Below are 15280 nucleotides of genomic sequence, written 5' to 3' on the forward strand. Positions count from 1 at the left end.
GTCTGCGTGTGCAGAGGCTAGTCTCTTGCTACCGTTTTAGTGCATATTGGATCGAAGAACGCGGTACATTAAGGGTAGTAGCCACTTCACGATGGGTTATACCTTGTTCGAGAAATGCCACTGCTTGTGCAATCTGACTTGGTGACAAAGGCATTTTTATGGATTTTTAGGCGCCTTTAGATGTTTATTTATCACAATAAAACCAAAGAACTTCGACAACTTAACACTCGCAAATTCCACAACACAATTCAAAACGTAGAGTTCGTCGGATAAATGACACGATTCAACTAAACTTCAGAATCCAAACCAATATGCCCGTCAACTCAGTTAAATATCCTATTAGGAATAACGTAAACATTATTTCTACCCACTTATACAATAAGAAAAAAGTTAGACACACTTAAAAATTTGTTATCGCATGTTATGAGTTTGGCCAAGATTCCGTGCCGCTGAGTGTATATCTCTTGTTATATTATATTAGAGATAATCGCGATTTTAGCTTCATTCAAATGAGTAATAGCCGATTTAATATTCTGGCTTCTACTTATATATCGATAACTAGACAAGAATAACTGCAAACAACTGCTATATTTTTTTTTTTTTTTTACCAAAGCTGTAGTGTATTAGCTCATTATAGCGTATTATATTATATTAGCGTATATACATATATCCTAAACCTAAGTATAAATTACGTGAGTAACATATTAATAAAGTAGTCTTACTAAAGCATTCGACATGGTTTGATTTCCATCTCCCATTACAACCTTTATATGGCGACCCTGCCAGGATCCGTCTATGCTGTGTGTCGCGTGTGTGAAAATGAAACTTTATATTATTGAACATTGGACTTTAGTTGTGAGCAGTTATTGAGTTAATTTTTTTTTAATATTTTCTTCTGAGAATGTGCCAGTCCAAGGTTGAAAAAGAAGATGTGTTCATCACTCAAAATTCTGCTGGAGGTGTGATTTCCGCGAACAACGAGATCTTAAAATATCATTTATCGACAATAAGCATCGTGCTGATAGTGATATGTACAATTTTATTTCTGGGAATTTGCTATTTTTTATACAAGCAATACAAGAATTGCCACCAATCCTGGATTCGAGCGCAGATTTCACGAGATATTATCCGACGTTCCCTGACCAGAAGCAGAGCTCCTGGTGAGATGTACGAGTGCAGCATTCGAGGCAATGATCCCAATAACACCAAATAATACCAGTACCCAGGGTTTGTAAATGAAGAGTGTTATGCGCGCATTTCTATGGACATTATATAACATAAGTATATAGAATTAATTATGTTTACATTATTTTTATTATGCGGCAATATTTAGATTTTATGATTATTATTACTATATTTTATTGTTAATGTTATTAAGACTTACGTTTAAGTCAAATATTTAATATGATATGACTGAATCTGATCTTAATCAATTGTATACACAGTCAAAAGATATTAAGACGTATCTTATTAAAATAGGCCCAAGTAGAAGAAAAGGTGAAATTGTTATTAGAAAAATTAAAGAGGCCGATAATTTGGTTCATAGATTTAATTTAAATTTGGAATTATTAAATAAGTTATCTGATAAATTTAAGGTCGATGAATGTTTAAGAATAGAGAAAATAAGTATATGTTTTTTTGAATTGTATGAATCTATCATAGATTTATGTAGTAGCTTGTCTTCTGAAAAAATAAACAAAAATATGGCTAAGTTTGATCTTAAGATTGCTATGAATTTATTACCGATTGCATCTGATGATGAGGTCAGTATCAAACAACTTATTGACAGCATAGAATATTACATGTTAGAACTCGACGAGGACTCAAAGAAAAAATTAATTCATTTCGTACTAAAAAATCGACTCTCACAAAATGCAAAATTAAAATTAGAAACTAGTTATGATAATATTGAAAGTCTAATTCGGGCAATATAATGTAATTTATTACCTAAAAAGTCCGCACCCTCTATCCAAGCTAAGTTAAATCAGTTTAAACAAAATAATTTGTCAATTGAAGAATATGGTAGGCAAATAACAAATATGTTTGTAGACTTGACGATATCTCAGTCGGAGGGTAACGAATCTGACTTTAAAGTTTTAAAACCGAGAAATGAAAAACAAGCGATTAAAATATTTGCTGACGGACTGAGAAACCGTCGTCTCGGAACTATTGTTACAGCTAGAAATTACTCGTCCTTGAACGACGCGGTGCAAGCGGCCCTAGACGAAGACTCCTCATCAGTTCACTTTGGAGACGTTTTGACTATGCGTCATCAAAATTATAATCAATATTATAATTACAGAGGTCGTAGGAATTTTAACACAGGACAATTTAGAGGTCACCGTGGTCACGGCACGTACTTTCAGCATCATTCTCAAAATCCATCTTTTAGAGGTCGAAGCGCGGAACGAGGCTGGAGACGCGGCAATTTTCGAGGAACTTCAAGGCCACATAATAATAAAAGTAAGTTATATTATAATAATTACAATAAAAAGAATCAAGGGTCGAGCAGACAGCAAACCATGCATATTTTGACAAATTCGAACGATAAAAATTCTAATCCTGACAACCCTAATAATTTTTTTCGTGACTAAAAATATCATATTATCATCTAATAGTACTTGTTATGTAAATATAAATTCATCAAACAATTATTCTTATAACTTATTACTTGACACTGGCGCCTCAATTTCAGCTGTTAAGTATAAACATATCATTGCTCAGAACATTCCAATCCATAAAGAGAATCTTGTAGTCAGCGGTCTGGGAGGTAAAATCAACGCTATCGGATATGTTTATCTAGATCTTTTGATTGAGGATCAAATTATAAATCATCAATTTTATGTATTTGATTCATTGCCATGTAAGGCTAGTGGCATACTTGGACATGATTTCTTTAATAAATATTACGCGATCTTGAACTTTAATGCTTGTTCATTAACATTGTGGAATCAAGGTATTAAGATAAATTTACCTATACACATGGGAAATAATTTGTTAAATATACCAGCGCGATCTGAATCTATACATTTTATTCACACTAATATGATTGAAGAATGTGTAGTTAGTCCATCTGAAATTCAAAGTGGAATTTTTATCGCTAGTACCTTAGTTAAACCGACAGACGGACAAATACCTATACGTATTTTAAATACAACTGAACAAGATTTACAATTGAAAATTAATGATTTTAAACCCATTATTTTCTTAGCTAGTGATTTTCATATTTGTTCTTTTGAAAAACCACCTAATAATTCTGAACGAGTTAAAGAGTTATTGTCAATCTTACAACTAGATCACTTAAACAAAGAGGAGAAAAGTAGCATTTTATCCTTATGTGCTAAATACAATGATATTTTTTATATTCAAGGTGATAAATTAAACACAACGAAATTATATAAGCATTCTATTATTTTAAAACCTAATACAGTACCAGTGTATTCCAAGCCTTATCGACTTCCCCATTCACAAAAGTTAGAAGTTAAAAAACAAATAGATAATTTATTAAAAGAAGGCATTATAGAGCCATGTAATAGTGAATGGAGTAGCCCTGTTCTTTTAGTACCCAAACGTTCTGAGGGAGATAAAAAATGGCGTTTGGTAATAGATTATCGAAAACTCAATAATTGTATCGTAGATGACAGGTTTCCACTCCCGAATATTAACGAAATTTTAGATTCACTCTCGGGTTGCATTTATTTTTCACATTTGGACTTAAATCAAGGATTTTACAATATTGAGTTAGAAGAAAATAGTAGGAAATATACCGCATTCTCTTCTGGTCAATATCAAATGACTAGACTTCCTATGGGGCTCAAAACTAGCCCTAGTTCCTTTTCACGCATGATGACTATGGCAATGGCGGGACTCACATATGATAAATGCCTTTGTTATCTTGACGATCTAATAATTATGGGAAGAAATTTAGAAGATCATAATAAAAATTTAATTGAAGTCTTTGAAAGGATTCGGAACTTTAATTTAAAATTAAACCCGTCTAAATGCGATTTTCTTAAAAAGCAACTACTTTATTTAGGGCACGTTGTTTCTAGTGAAGGTGTCCTACCCGATCCTGAAAAGATTACTGTTATTAAAAATTACCCGGTTCCACATAATGTTGATGAGACTAGAAGGTTTGTAGCTTTGGCAAATTTTTATCGAAAATTCATACCAAAATTTGCAGAAATTGCATATCCTTTAAACGCGTTGTGTCGTAAAAATGTTAAATTTAATTGGGACAAAAATTGTCAAAAATCGTTTGAAACTTTAAAATATCATATAATATCGCCTCCAATATTACAATATCCCGATTTTTCCGAGAAAAATCAATTTATAATCCAAACAGATGCCTCAGGCTATGCAATTGGAGCTATTTTATCGAATTCAGATAATCGCCCTGTTGCTTTTGCCAGTAGAACCCTTAATAAAGCCGAAAAAAATTATCCAACCATTGAAAAGGAGTTATTAGCGGTGGTTTGGGCTGTTAAGCATTTTAGACCTTATTTGTACGGCCGAAGTTTCAAAATTATTACAGATCACAAACCTTTAATTTATCTATTTAATATGAAAGATCCATCCAGTAGATTACTAAAATTTAGACTCGTGCTTGAAGAGTATGACTATGTTATTGAATATGTGACAGGCAAAGAGAATGCAGCTGCAGATGCATTATCTCGTGTGACTGTGACTTCGAAAGAATTGAAAGAGATGAATGAAAGTATATTTGTGATGACGCGTGCTCAAAGACGAAGAATGAGTGATATGAAAGCACTGAATTCAAATTCCCAAATTGATACTACGAATAACGGCAACACTTGGCCTGATCAACCACGTGTCGTCGATATTCATAAAAAACCCAAAAATTCGGTAGAATTACGCTTTATAGATAAACATAACTTGAATATACTAAGGAATAAGAATAAAATAAATTATGAAAATAGTATTTTTTCGTACGATAGCGCTCACTTTAATTTATTTATAAATCCAGCTTCTCAATCACAAATTTCGCGAGCCGAATTTGCGAGAGAGCTGAGTAAGTTTTGTAAAAAAATGTCGATCGACGAAATATACATAATAAAAAATAAAAATAACTATATATTTGTAGAAAAGCTAGTGAGCGAAATTAAAAACTATAAAAACTGGGAGGGCCCTCGTTTATGTATTTTAAAAGATGTTGAGCGTATTGAAAATATTGACGATAGGAAAGTAATATTAAACGATTATCATCTGTTGCCCACAAGTGGCCACGCGGGCATCAGAAGAATGATAAATAATATTAAAAAATATTACTTTTGGCCTGGGATTGAAAAAGATGTAACGAATTTTGTTAGTAAATGTTTTAAATGTCAAAAGCAAAAATATACAATTTCGCTGAAAGAGCCAATGTCAATTACTTCTACTGCAAATACTGCATTCGAAAAAGTATTTTTAGATTTAGTAGGACCACTTGATAGAGATAGCAATAATAACATGTATATTCTCACATTACAATGCGAGTTGTCAAAATATGTATGCGCAATGCCTCTCACGACAAAATCATCACTCGAGGTCGCCCGAGCCTTTGTTACAGATTTTATTCTTAGGTACGGTATACCGAAAGAGATAGCAACAGACAGAGGTACAGAATTCATGGCGGATACTTTTAAAGAGGTATGTAAACTTTTAAATATTTCTAAATTGAATTCCACAGCATATCATCACCAAAGTATTGGCGCACTAGAAAATAGTCACAAAAGTCTAAATTCATTTTTAAGAATCAATACAGAACAAAGACCAGAAACATGGAGTTATTGGTTGTCGTTCTGGTGTTTTGCATATAATACAACTGTCCACACCTCTACCCAGTTTACGCCGTATGAACTAGTTTTTGGGAAAAAATGCAGCTTGCCAAGTAATCTTACAAAAACTATTGAACCCTTATATAATCATGATAATTATCCCCTCGAACTTAAATACAGGTTACAAGTATCGCAAACGGAGGCACGTAACAATTTAATTAACAGTAAGATTAGTAGGAAAAAGAAATATGATACTTATACAAATACTTTCACATATAAACCGAATGACAAAATCCTTATTAAAAATGAGACTGGTAATAAATTAAAAACTCTATATTCTGGACCCTACAATGTAATTAGAGATTTATCACCAAATGTAGAAGTCGAAATAAACGGAAAATTAGACATCATTCATAAAAATCGAACTAAGCCTTATTATGAATAACAAAGAAACAAGACTCGATATATGTTTGTTTATCTTTAAGTATAATTGTGACTCACTTAATTATTATTGCATGATATAATTAATATTGACTTGACATTATTTTTTGTATTATTGTTTGATAATAATAAATGATTAAAATATAACTTTAATAAAGTATAAAGAAAAAAAAAGAAAACTATTTTGACGTAAAATAGATTAAGCATATTATTGTAACCTATTATAATTATAGTAAAGATGACATTTATTCAATTTTATTTTAAAATGATATTGTTTAATGTTATGTTAGCATATTTTTAACATATTTTATATCCAGGTTACTTGTATGTTAGCTTAGTTTTTACAAAAAAAAAAAAAATTGTACTGTTATTTTTTTTTTTTGCTCCCGATGGGAGGTGTAGTGTATTAGCTCATTATAGCGTATTATATTATATTAGCGTATATACATATATCCTAAACCTAAGTATAAATTACGTGAGTAACATATTAATAAAGTAGTCTTACTAAAGCATTCGACATGGTTTGATTTCCATCTCCCATTACAACCTTTATAAAGCAATGCATATGCATTTGCCGTTTAATCATTTGTGTAGATTAATTTAATGTTGACTTGCATATCATACATATTATTCAATGGAATTTGCATATCATCTTTACTTGACTAACAGATTTTAGCATATTCATGGTTATATTATTTATCTTATTATGATCATTCAAATGTTAGAGTTACCTAAGTAAATTATTTAATCAAGTAAATTTTCGCTGTCATTTTACGATTGTAGGTATTCCAAAGTATTTTATTATTAAATGATATAAATCATAACGACGCCACTTTATTTATTGATCATTATTATAGTTTTGAATAAAACATAAAAAGATTAAAGATAGTTAAATAAGTAATGTTTATATACTAAATCTGTTTTTTCTGATATGACAATCACTACATAGTATAAACAAAGTCGCTTCCCGCTGTCTGTATGCTTAGATCTTTAAAACTACGCAACGGATTTTGATCCAGTTTTCTTTAGTAAATAGAGTGATTCCAGAGGAAAGTTTATATGTAAATAATGGCATAATACAAGTATAGTAGAGGAACACTGATAGTTTTAGAGGTTTATAATGTGATGTCGTAAATACTTTTTTTTGCGGATATTAAGTATCAGCATTTCACCCGTGCGAAGGCAGGGCGGGTCGCTAGTATATTATAATTATAAACTATTTATAAATATGTAGCTACAAATTTATTTTTGTAAGGTTTGGTACAGCGACGTCACAATTTTACCACACGAACATAATAATTATAACACTATAAACTTTAAGATTAAAAAAAAGTTTTATCTATATAGGTTTATTGAACTCGGTTTTATTATTTACAGATACCTAACTCTAACTCGTATACATTTTTGGTAATGAATTGTTTTCTTAAACTTACAAAATATTTGTTTCAGGGGGCTGGTTATTTGAAACGGGCCGATACCGAAAAACTTCATGAAATATTTTTGAAATATGCAACTGTAGAGAAAAATGGCCAAAAATATATCACTAGCGAGGACTTCGTTCGAAAGTTTCTTGGATTGTTCGATGAAGGTAAAGTATTACGTTTATTTATTAGTTATAAAGTACGTCTATTTTTATTATTTAATTAATATTTATATAAATATACAAATATACAAGACGCCGCGTTAGCGTAACGGTCACAGCCATGGATTGTGCCTGTTGCACTGGCGGTTGCGGGTTCGATCCCTGCACATGACAAACATTTGTATTGGCCATACAGGTGTTTTCCGTGGTCTGGGTGTTTCTGCAGTCCTTGTGGGTCTCCCCACCGTGCCTCGGAGACCACGTTAAGCCGTCTGTCCTGGTTGTTATCATCTACGCCTGATAGCGATCGTTACTCATACTAGGTAATATATCCGCCAACCCACATTGGAGCAGCGTGGTAGATTAAGCTCTGATCCTTCCCTAACACGGGGAAAGAGGCCTTGCCCAGTAATGGGATATTACAGGCTGAAGCGTTATAAATATACAATAATATTATTCTATTTGTTATAAGTACACCTGTCTATTCACTGGTCATAATATCCTCCGCAACACGGTTGCCTGGTAGAGATCGCTTTTCAGCGATAAGGCCGCCTATTATACAAAGCTTACACTATTTCGAATATATTTTATTTTTCTTTGGTATAGAATAAAGAATGTTTGTTTATTTATTTATTTTTAGGTACCCATTGTACATATTTCATGTCTAGCTATGGTTTGTAGTTTTACCCCCGTAACTTTCGATCTTGTATGAATTAATTAATCAATGCTCGTAATCTATATCTCCACCTGACAATAACACATGCAAAAAATCGTATTTATAATATTAGTAGGACAGTCCTATTCAAATTTTATTAGATTTTTATTATTATTTTTTATTATTATTTTATTTGTTAAAAAAATATACATATATAATAAGATTAGATTTTTTTTTTCTATTTTTATACTCTAGGTACTAGTATGTAATTAATGGCTTATGCATATATTATCTCAATTTTAACGATAATCTCATACTTGTGACGATATCTAAACACACTATTAAACCAATACTCGTAGATTAATCGCATGTTTGTTCTATTGATCGAAAAAATGTTTGTAGTGTTTTGTTTGCATTTGTTACAAATTATGGAATTGTTACATAATCGTAATAAACTGTTAAATATATGTAAAACATTAACGATAAAAATAAATGCTTTATTTATTTACTTTTAATAGGGCAATATCAAAATTTGTTAATACGAGTACTATCTAAGAGCTTAAAAGTTCATCAAAAGTAAACAAGAAAATTTAAAGTTCCTTTTGACGTAATATTCCTTTTAATTATGAACCAAAATGTCGTTGGTTTCTTTAAAAACTGTTCTTTTCCATATTTAAACAAGAGCTCGAGAAAATTTGGTAAGTTTTAATGCAAATGAAAATGCTCGACATATTTTACGATTAATTTATTGTATTAAAAATACGTAATTCCAGAAAACTGTTATAAATGGGTATTTTAAAACTAAGATATTTTGCCTACCTAAGAATCAGTCGGCTTTTTTTTAGAAAAAGATAGGTACGATATATCAGCGAAGTAGTATTAAAAAGTCCCTGTCTTTGTTTTAGATGACTACAACCTGGAATCCGTCAAGCTTATCGCCGGCATCGTCGACATGGACAAGGACGGGTACATATCGTTTTCGGAATTCCAAGCGTTCGAGGGTCTTCTGTGCGTCCCGGACGCTTTATACAAAACCGCCTTCCAGCTCTTCGACACTAATGGCAATGGGCTCGTCGCTTTTGGTGAGTTACATTAAATTTTTATTATAGCACTAGGATGGTAAACGCACGGTCTACCTGGTAAGCGATTACTGTAGCATATAGACGCCTGCAACACCAGGAGAATTGAAAGCGCTTTGCCGACCTTACCCTCGACTCTCCCAAAGTTATGGCTACCTCATTCGCGACAGGAACACTAATCACGAACAGTTTTATTTGTGTCTGATCTTCTGCAAAAAGCACTTCCCTAGTTCCAGGAAAATCCTATTGGGCTGTTGAGTGTGAAGCGTTTTATAAATGTACTGAGTTCATAGTTGTAAACTACCCAACGTCACTGACTAGCTATGCTCAATATTGCCAACAAGATAAGCATTTATTTAGATCATCGTAACATCGTCTTAAATAAAGATCAATTATTGTTTTTGAAGCCATTTATTATACATATACAAATAGTGAACTATGTAACATTAAATTGGAAATTGTATAAATAGAAGATGAACCTGTGATTTCGTTCGCTATTTCGTCGTCATTATCGAGGAACTTTACTGAATTTCAGAACAAATAGCATTACCTTTTTTTTTTTTAGTCACTAGGTCGGCAAACAAGCGTACGGCTCACCTGACGGTAAGCGATTACCGTAGCTTATAGCGTTGCCGACCCAATCCCCAATCCCCCCAGGAGCTCTGGTCACCTTACTCACCAACAGGAACACAATACTGCTTGAAAACAGAATTATTTTGCTGTGATCTTCTGTAAGGTCGAGGTACTACCCCAGTCGGGCTGCTCCATATTTTGAGCAGGAAATTCCTGCTGTGCCCAACCTCAGTTATCTCAGTTTCATTTAAAAGATAAAAAAATTAAATTATTACTAGATTAGTCAAATTATGTATATTTCTGGCAAATATATAAAAATACAATATATAATATAATATAAGTTTTAGTTAAAATATAAAAATTATAATATTATTACAGCTATCGTTAAAGTTCAGTAATCGTTCAAGAGGCAATGAATTTTTTTATACGAATGTCATAAAAATTTAATTTATAATTCACAGATGAGTTCGCCGAAGTCATGCGTAAGACGGCGCTGTACAAGAAATTACCTTTTAATATGGAAAGCACCTTCATCCGTTTGTATTTTGGAAAGGTAATCTTTTTTTTCAAAGTTTTAATATATATCAATTAAACTTAGTCAAAGATTAATCATTGAATAGATTTTGTTCCATTGAAATTTCCATAAAAACCTACTTTACTATTTTTTTCCGGGGACGTTTTTCCATTTGTCTATTTTCCTTAATGGTTATTCAAACAAAAAAAAAAAAAAAATGATCAAACAGCGAAGCACTTTTAATGCAGAGTAAAGACAATATTATAGTCTCCTCGTGTTAAGACAATAATGACTTATCGCTGTTACTTAAAACACGTGTCTGATTGGCTCACTTCAACTGGTCAATATGAACACGATGTTTACAATAAGCAAAGGGCGTGGCCAAGCTAAGTGAGAGCGATGACTCACTATTTTCTTAAAGCGAATTGACTACAATACTATATGCGGGAAACTTTATAAAATTAATAAAGGATTAAAGTAACATAATAGGATAAAAAAATGAGTATGCTTTAGACCACACCAATGAAGTAAAAATAAATACTTTAGCAATAGGTCTGCACTGTGTCTTAGATATACGAAACGTACTATGAGAGAAAGAGAGAAAAAAAAAACGCGTGCTCGCACCACTCTTGCTCCGTTCGTCTCGCTCGATCACACTTTTCGTAACGCTTTCATCACGCGTTCACCAGCTTACTCTCCAAGTCAAGCGTGCGTAAAGAAGTATTACTTCAACAATATAGGTATAGAAAAAAGTAATAATATTGTTCGTCATACTGACATCGTACATGAGGAATCTTAAACTATCGGACATAGTTATTTCTTAATCTTTTTAAAAGGTTGTCGTCTATTTGAAAGAAGTATTCAAAATTTTAATAAATAATGTCGTAGAATTTATATGTTGTTATTGTTGTGTAATCGAGAATTGAGTTACAAATTGTACTTTAAACAAACTTAGATTTTATATATATTTTTAATTACCTTCCTTATTTAAGTATCTCAAACTCCTAGTGTAAAGTAAGTAAGTATTGTAGTAAAGTTGTAAGTAAAGTATTTTAGAATTTACCGGATAAGAATATTTTTTTACATTTTATACAACGAACAAATAATTTTGATATAATGAAAAATTCAAAGACTAAAACTATGAAAAAATAATAATTAACGTAAGAAATAATTACAGGATAAGAAACGTCTGGTAACATATCCGGAATTCAGTCAATTTCTTCACGACTTTCACGAAGAGTATGGTGTGGAAGCGTTCAAGAAATGCGACAAGGACGGCACAGGGTTTATAACGGCCGGAGACTTTAGAGATATCATGCTTAGTGTGAAGAATCACTTAATAACCAAGGAGTTGAAGGCGAAAGTTATTACGGTGAGTTTGGACTTTTAAAGATTTTTTTTTTGTTTTTAACAACAAAGGTGGCAAACAAGTGTATGGTAAACATTAGGAGTATTGCAAACTTATTATTGAACCTACTCCCGACTCTACACAGGAGCTCTGGTCACCTTACTCACCACAGGAACATAACACTACTTGAAACAAATGTAGAGTTTAGGTACTTCCCCAGTCGGGCTGTTCCAGATTTAAAAACAGGATATTTCCTCCTGCCCCCTATCTTAACTAAAAATTACTATCTCAGTTAAGTTCAGCCGGGCCAAAACTTGAGTGAGTAAAAAATTGTTCGTATTTATTGAATAGGAAACGACATTATATTTTAGTCAGACATAATTAAATTTTGTTGTTGAAAATATTTTACTTCGAAATTTAATATTTTTTTTTTATTATAAGGGTAACATTAAAATATGCTACTTTGGTGTATTAAGTAGATATATGTGTTGTGTTTTTTATAAAAACACGATAAAAAAGTGCTTTAAATAAAGATTTTTATTTTGTTATTAATCTAATAAGTGGTGGCAGTGTGAAATTAGATTATTTTATTGAAAAATTACTATTCAAGTATCAAACTGAGTTAAACGTCGTAAAAACGAATTTGAAACAAATATTTATTTTAATTGTTTACAAATATAGAAGTTCGTTGAGTTTTAAACGCTACCTCTATTGTTATTATAATGTTGACATGTAAAAAATATGATTAAGATCAAGTTTCATCCATTGAACTATACAAAGATATGAAAAAATATCAAAATGTAAAGTGCACGCTACCGTCAGTTCCTACTCCTCTTACGATATATTCTAAAACGTTGCTACCGTATTGTGAAATTCTTATCACATTACTCTTAAGATGATTATATATGTGTTCCTACTGTAGTGTTAAATTGTTATCACTTGACTTTGAAGATATATCTTTGTTTATCTATTAGACCACTCATAACATCTTTGAGTTATTGATCTAATAATGATCCTAATTGAAACCGTCACAATTAAATGCGATTATTGCTTATCGTTTTAACTTATACTTATATCGTGTTTTAAATGTGTGATGAATGACGGAGGTATGTGTTTATAGTCTTATATTATCAGTCTTATAAGTTTTGGAATTACATGTGTATTATTTTAGTAAGAATATGTGGGTCATAATCACTGTTAGCTAAAATTTTAATTTATATAAAAAATATCTTTCTAAATTTGTAGTAAATTGGGCGTACCAAAATATCCCCAACTTTTCTCTTAACGTTGAAAATGATACACTACCGGTGCATTGTAAGACTAGAGTTTAAGAAATATATCTACTAACTTTTAGGAAGTACTAATTCATACGAAATTCTGTTTGATCGCAAACGAAAAAAGCGACTTCAATTACATCGTCGAGTAATACAATTTACATTATTAGAGATAAAGACTCAAAAAGTACCAGTCGGATCTCGATTAAATTTAAAATTAAATGGGATCATATGACAAGCGCCATCTATCGATTAAAAAAAGAATCATCGAAATTAAGTAAAAAGTTCTGAGGTAACATAATAAAAAAATAGTCGAATTGAGATTCTTTTTCTTTTTTGGAAGTCAGTTAAAAAGTATCTATACATATAAAAAAATGGTAGGAAAGTCAAAACTGTACATTGAATATTTTTTTAAAAGAATACTTGGGGTGTGATCTACAATAGATACAAAATATTTGATCATGTCTAGTACGGCATAGTTAGACCAAGACCAAAATCGAAAATCACTTTATACAATTTCAAATTCTAATTCAATACATTAAGCACTTTTGAATTGTCAATAAAATTATATTCGTTTTAATTAATTGTTATCAAAATTGAAGCTACCACCGATTCGGAATGTCGATTCTGCAGCGTAGAATCGGCAAAAACTCTTTTAAACACAAGCTTGTAAGTAGATATTTGTTCTCCCATTACTTAACGAAAAACGAAAATTTAAATAAAATAATATCACTAATTTGAGTATTTTATTTCATAACAGTTGTAACTTTAATTTAGAAAATTATCTATTCCAGGCGTCAGGATTTCCCCAAGGCGAACGCAAAATCAGCTTCCCATACTACATGGCGTTTAACTCCCTTCTTAATAATATGGAGCTCATAAAACGCGTTTACTTGAACGCTACAAATGGTCATAGAACATACGAAGTAACCAAGGAAGAGTTTCTTCACTCTGCTCAAATGATGAGTCAGATAACTCCCTTGGAAGTGGACATCCTTTTTACCTTGTGTGATATGATTAATCAAACTAATGGGTGAGTGAAAATTTTTTATGGCATGTTGCTTGTAGTTGACGGTTAGTCACATTGTTTTTGCATATGTATCAAAACTGCAAAAAAAATTTATTCGTAACATACACTGCTTAATAAAGTAGTGCAAGTAATAAATAAATAACATATAAATTAAAAAAGAAATCATTTTAAACCAATTAAAGAAATCTGTAGTAAATTCTAGCAAAAACAATACAAAATACTGACAACATTAAAACACATGGAAATTAAAATCACGACTACTAATTTAATGACTAGGTACGTAATCCGTAACAAGGGAGTGTTGATTTTTTTAGCCTTATTTGGCATGGAGTGATATACCATAATTTTTTTTTCTTGTACATTTTCATTTACAAAAAGGTTATTTACCTGCCATACAGGAAGTGTGACCTACAGGCTTTTATCAATAATCCCTAGAGGATTATCGATATCATTCTTACGATAAACTTCTACGCCACTATTTCGATTGCGTGTTCGATAAAAGGCATTAAGTAATCGAAGCGCCTTTATCACGAACTAAGATATAGGGTATTAACAAATGATAATTTACCTGAATAAAAAAAAAATCACAAACACAGTACGTGTTTCTCTTTTTTTTTTGGCAGAAAAATATTACCTTTTTATATAATTATGGTTTTTAAACTTCAAAAAAAAAATATAATGGTAAAAAAAATCATGATCCTTACATTACGTTATATTTAAACATGCATTTCTAATGTACAGGTATACAGATAAATAAAACTCAAATAAGCGACGTGCATTGGTGCAAAATGGCAACATTGAGTTATTAATTCTACAAAAAAAAAAAAAAACTTGTATAATTAGGTAGCGATAAAGTAGCAGAAACAACCCATCACGTTACTAACGATCGTCATGCCTTCATTTAATAAATATATAATAGCAAATTAAATAATCAAAGTTTAATAGTTGCGTGTAACGCAACCATTACTATATTAACTAAAATGAACCTAAATCGAAACTAATTTCTC

At 31.3% G+C, this 15280-nt stretch overlaps 1 protein-coding gene across 1 annotated transcript in view; it reads left to right on the top strand.

Moving 5' to 3' along the window:
• LOC123655213 (calcium-binding mitochondrial carrier protein Aralar1) overlaps positions 1 to 15280 on the top strand; it is a 43498-nt gene that overhangs the window by 15022 nt on the left and 13196 nt on the right. The window contains exons 2-6 of the mRNA XM_045591045.1: positions 7668 to 7806; positions 9361 to 9537; positions 10569 to 10660; positions 11799 to 11993; positions 14038 to 14276. Coding sequence (XP_045447001.1) covers positions 7668 to 7806; positions 9361 to 9537; positions 10569 to 10660; positions 11799 to 11993; positions 14038 to 14276 — 842 coding nt within the window. The remainder of the gene's footprint in view (positions 1 to 7667; positions 7807 to 9360; positions 9538 to 10568; positions 10661 to 11798; positions 11994 to 14037; positions 14277 to 15280) is intronic.

The sequence above is a fragment of the Melitaea cinxia genome, chromosome 7, assembly GCF_905220565.1.
Source record: "Melitaea cinxia chromosome 7, ilMelCinx1.1, whole genome shotgun sequence".
Lineage (NCBI taxonomy): Eukaryota > Metazoa > Arthropoda > Insecta > Lepidoptera > Nymphalidae > Melitaea > Melitaea cinxia.